Below are 5,285 nucleotides of genomic sequence, written 5' to 3'. Positions count from 1 at the left end.
AAGCTTCAGGGACGACCCCCAAAACTTGACTACCTCCTAAAAATGCAGCTATATTACCTTCTAAAAATACGGCTATTGACACACTTCTCATTAACCCAAGATTGCCTCTCTCATACACTAAATGAATATTTCTCTTAATTAGCACCTGATCAAGATGATTTGCTAATTTTAAAAGTTTTTTTTCTTTTTCAAAATTAGATTCATCAAAAAAAAATTGATATGGTAAGTAATAAATTAAATTTATTGCAAATAGAATTAATTTTACATTAAAAAAACAAAGCAATTAATTTCATTTAAAATATCAAAATTCTCTTCTTTCAATTCTTAAATCTTAAGAAATCAAGCGTGACACAAAGCGTCTCCACCATAAACATTAACTTATCTTTCTCGTCAATATCATAACGACGACGTTTATCAACCTCTAGAAAGACGAACAAAAACCTTCAAGATCCATAGAGCAGCAAATCCCCTCTCCAGATCCTCTGCTTAACTCACCATCAGATCTGGGAAAAACTCCCCAATTTTCCATCACTTTCCCGCGGAAACAAAACTAACAACACATTTTCCTGGAAAATAACCACACAAAAAAAAATGTCGCACAACAGCGACACGATCCCTCTCCACGCATCTTCCCAATCAGACATCGACGAGATCGAGAACCTCATCAACTCCTCCATCCAATCCAGTCCTTCAACAGTCCTACCCGCCCGTCCACCAAGCCCGCCCCGAATACCTGTATCCTCTTCTCCATTCATCCAATCAAATCTTCCTCCACCTCCAGCTCAAGCACAGCTCCCCACTCTTCAAAAACCGCCATCTGCTGTCCCCTCCGCCCCTCTACCTCCTCTGCCACCTAGCAGTGGTAACTCTTCCGGTGGTAATATTGCTGCTACCGGGTTCGGGTCCCTTCCGAATACGTTGACGGAGCCAGTTTGGGATACGATAAAAAGAGATCTGTCTAGGATTGTGAGTAATTTGAAGCTGGTTGTGTTTCCAAACCCGTATCGTGAAGATCCGGGTAAGGCCTTGAGAGACTGGGATTTGTGGGGTCCCTTTTTCTTTATCGTCTTCTTAGGACTCGCTCTTTCTTGGTCCGCTTCTGTTAAAAAGGTTAGTAAAATCTATTTATTTTTAACTCTTTAGGATAATTTTTGATGCCTGTGAGAGTTGAAGAATGGGATTAGTAGGAATGTAAGCTTTTTGGTCATTCTTTTTATTCCTTACAAGTTAATGCGGTTTTTGAAGGAATTTATAAGGCAGAGATAGATGATGGATCCTGATATATTTAACTATAGTTTGGAGACATGAGGTAGCAATGTTGGCTTTAGAATTTGTGGCTCCCAGGCACATAATATGATCTGAATGCACTGCAACATTTAGCCACTGTCATATAATGGGACATGTTAATTGCATCCGTAACAATCGCAGCAGCTGTTTTGTTATTGTATTGTCCATTATTTCAAGCGTGAGGGCTGTTGTTTTTTCATAAAAGGTCACCTAAATGAATAAAAATGTCTGCATGTTATTGTTGCTTTGTTAAATGTTGCAGGAAAACACTTAGTTTGTGTTGCATACGTCATAGCATTGCATCATAATAGGATTTTCAGTGTGGTAACTGTACTTATTTAGTCCCTTTCTGATGGATTTGTGGAAAATGTATGCATGAAAGATAAATTTTTTAATATTGTTTACCATGCCGTGCATTCCGTGATGGTTGAGACCAACATGTAAACACCCTTGACAGTGTACAATGCATCTTAATACATTCTTATGAGACTCTAAAGGATTGCAATGGTTAACTAATTGGTAGTTTGAAGAACAAAGATGTTTAATTTTGAGTGATCAAAAATGGAGAACAATGAAATTTCTGCCAGACAACAGGAACACCAGAGTGCTGTAAATTGTTTCATGAAAAGTGAATTGTGCTTTGTGGTTTCATGTTTATGCCAATTGATTGTGAAATTGTTGAGGGTTGTAAAAGTAGGGTTTGAAGGAAGTGAAAATAGGTCTGAATTTTTGTTGGTTTTTCTAGAATAAAAAAATATTCTGGGTTTTATGCCTGGATTAATTAGAAGGTACTTAAATGTCTCATCAGATATCTTAGTATCAGGATTGCATCACACAATCTGAAGGATGGCTAGAAAGCTTATAAAACTTCTGCGAAGCTTTTTTTTCATCCCTGGAGTAGAACATCATAATTAGTTAAGAATAATTTATGGACTTCGTTAGGTCTTCCTAATTCTTTAAAGACTTTTGACTCTAGATGGAAAACATGGAAATTCGGACCCTAAATTAATTATGATTGCATAATAAGACCAGAAAACATTAAAACACAACGACAGAAATCCATCTCATGCCTATTAAATTGAAAATTATCAAAATACTTTAGAATCTTTTTTCTTTTAATCAAAAAGAGAATAAATGAAATGGAATCATAGGTTTTCTGATGCAAAATAAATGTAAAATAGTGTTTGATACTAATTTTTTTAAAAGAGATCCAAGCAGCTCTAAGTTAAACTTTTTTTGGGTTTGTTTGTTGCTGGTGTTGGTTACAGTGTGATGGCTATATAACTGTTGTGACAAACAGAGAAATAGCCCTTTTTCCTGCTTTCCTGGATCAACTTTTCATCGTATGCTATATAAGCTATTATGTGGTGACAAATAGCAACATTATCAAACGTCTTGGCTTTGTCCATGCTATGTGGTGGTCACAAAACTTATTTGTGGTGTTCACATAGTGTTTGAATGATTGCTAATCAATTGCTGTGTGGTCATCACAGGCCAACCAACAACAAGGTCAAACGAATCCATAGTTGTGACAAGGTAGCACTGAAGCAATTGTATGGTTACCAACAAGCAAGGCCAAAACAACTGCATGAACATTCATGGATATTTATGCCTGCTATTTGGTCAATGCCTTGCAATGCTTCTTGACTTTGTATGTGTTGATTAGTTATTATATCCAAGGCAGAATGTGCTAGATCAATCAGAAAGTTCAGTTGGGATTTAAGTGCTGATATGTGATTTTGGTGTTGAGTTGTGATTTCCTTTTCATTTTCTGTCTTTGTGCATGTCTTCTCATGTTTCAGTTTTTGTGCAATGCTGAAGTTGACCTTGATGTTCTTGCAAGATCTAGAAATGGACAGTTATGAATGAAGCATGTTCTTTGTATATTGAGAAACTAATATCATCCCACTCTGGATTGATGATTTTAGCTGCCCATCTTGCTCAATGTTTTCTTTATCAAAGGAACATTTGATTTGTTATTATAGCAAAATGCTGCAAGTTTTTGTTCAGTTCTAACAGTATTCATGTCATTTTCCAGTCTGAGGTTTTTGCTGTTGCATTTGCACTGCTCGCAGCTGGTGCTGTAATCTTGACTCTGAATGTTCTGCTGCTGGTAATATCTTCTTTATCCTGCCCTTTTCACGAAACACAATCACAATAATCCGTGTGTGTATGCTCTTACATCCCACAGGATTGAACACATTAGCTAGCTTTAATTTCTCTGATATATTGCCAGTTTTATATCTGGTCAAACGTTAGTGTTGCATAGAATGGAGAAATTCAATATATATGTCGGCATACCATTATGTTCAAATTATAGTAATTTAAAAGCCTGCCACTTGCCAACATCGCAAATGATTTCCATCTTTGATGTTACAGGGTGGACACATAATTTTCTTCCAAAGTCTGAGCCTCCTGGGTTACTGTCTCTTTCCTCTAGACATTGGAGCTCTCATCTGCATGTTGAAGGACAATGTAATAATAAAAGTGATTGTGGTATTTGTGACACTGGCTTGGAGCTCGTGGGCTGCCTATCCATTCATGAGTTCAGCTGTAAATCCAAGAAGAAAGGCACTTGCACTATACCCTGTATTTCTCATGTATGTATCAGTTGGTTTTCTCATCATCGCCATTGATTAATGCATAAGCAACTCCCATTGTTGGAATTTTCATAAACAATTAAACTCACAGCAGTACATAGGAACTTTACATGGTGGTTAATTTTCTGCTCATGTTACTGTACTTTTTTACCCTTTTGACTCCACATGTTCGGAGATTCAATCTGCCAGATGTTATATAGTAGTATGAAACTTTGATGTGGTTATGTACCCCACTTCATGTCATTTCTGAAAACGGTGTCTGAGAGGTTCCTCAGGCCCTGCAGGGAAATTTTGTATTCTTTTTAACCTGCCATTTTTTATGCTGCTTCTAAAGATGAGAGCTGTTACTGTCACAAAAATTTCATTACTGAACGTTCTGTGGTTGTTTTTTCCCGTTTTGCATAAAGTTTGTATTATCAAGTCGAGATTTAATAAGAGAAGAATACAGAGAACCTTCCAATGCCTATGGGGCATTTTTTAAATGGCATTGTGGAAGCTTGGAGTTTAGTGACAGTAGGAACATGATATTCCTTTATCTTCAGAGAGAGAGGGGGAGAGAGTACGAAAGAATCCCTTGTGGTAGATTCTAGTTTGGAACTTGTGATTTGTTAATTACACTGCAAAGGAGATGGATCTAGTTATGCTGTGTATAAACCCTAAACTTTTCCTTTAGGCTTAAAATGCTAATTCAAGTTCACTGTTTTGTTCTGCTCATTCCATTACTTCATTCATCTTTTCATACAACCAAAAATGAAGAAATAGTTAGGTAAATCAAATCATCATCCCAAAACTAAAACATTAAAAGAATATATGCGTATCGTACATGATTACCAGCATAAAGTTGCTATTTTCTGATAGAATTTCCACTTCATTAAACACTAAATAATATCATTTATCATTCAAATTTTCAAAGTGCAAAACTCATTGTATTAAGTGACTAGTGCAAAACTCATTGTATTAAGTGACTTGGAATTTCCACTTCATTAAACACTAAATAATACCGTTTATCATTCAAATTTTCAAAGTGGAAAACTCATTGTATTAAGTGATTAGTCTCTCAATATTCAACTTCTTCCTTTTTCAACCCTTTTTTTTTTCTAGGCCGCCTTTTTTCCAACCTTGCAACCTCATTTCAGTTGTTGTTGTTGTTAAAGAGAAAAGGAGTAAATGGCAAATCAAACTGTTTCTATTTCTTTCAGTCGAAGTGGTTTGTGTAATACAAAAGGTGATTAATTGTTGTAAACTGAGAATTTTAAATAGATGGTAAAGGATAAGAAATCCATTGATGGACAGGAAGATCTGAGCATCCAAGGGTATCAAGACTTTTCAGAAGAAAAAAGGACAAGTTCTGTATTTGTAAGCATTTAAAATTATGGGAAAACAAGAGGGGAGTTTAAC

At 36.0% G+C, this 5,285-nt stretch overlaps 1 protein-coding gene across 1 annotated transcript; it reads left to right on the top strand.

The window, feature by feature from the left end:
* Nucleotides 1–382: 382 nt before the first annotated feature.
* On the top strand, nt 383–4,200 carry LOC105114629 (protein YIPF6 homolog). The gene is made up of 3 exons (XM_011011227.1): nt 383–1,110; nt 3,326–3,400; nt 3,667–4,200. The coding sequence occupies exons 1-3, from the start codon at nt 592–594 to the stop codon at nt 3,925–3,927; spliced, it is 855 nt and encodes a 284-aa protein (XP_011009529.1). The 5' UTR covers nt 383–591; the 3' UTR covers nt 3,928–4,200.
* Nucleotides 4,201–5,285: the final 1,085 nt, after the last annotated feature.

Source organism: Populus euphratica, unplaced genomic scaffold, assembly GCF_000495115.2.
Source record: "Populus euphratica unplaced genomic scaffold, PopEup_1.0 scaffold557.1, whole genome shotgun sequence".
Lineage (NCBI taxonomy): Eukaryota > Viridiplantae > Streptophyta > Magnoliopsida > Malpighiales > Salicaceae > Populus > Populus euphratica.
Note: the sequence above shows the minus strand (reverse complement) of the source record. Positions and strands in the feature narration are given on the sequence as shown.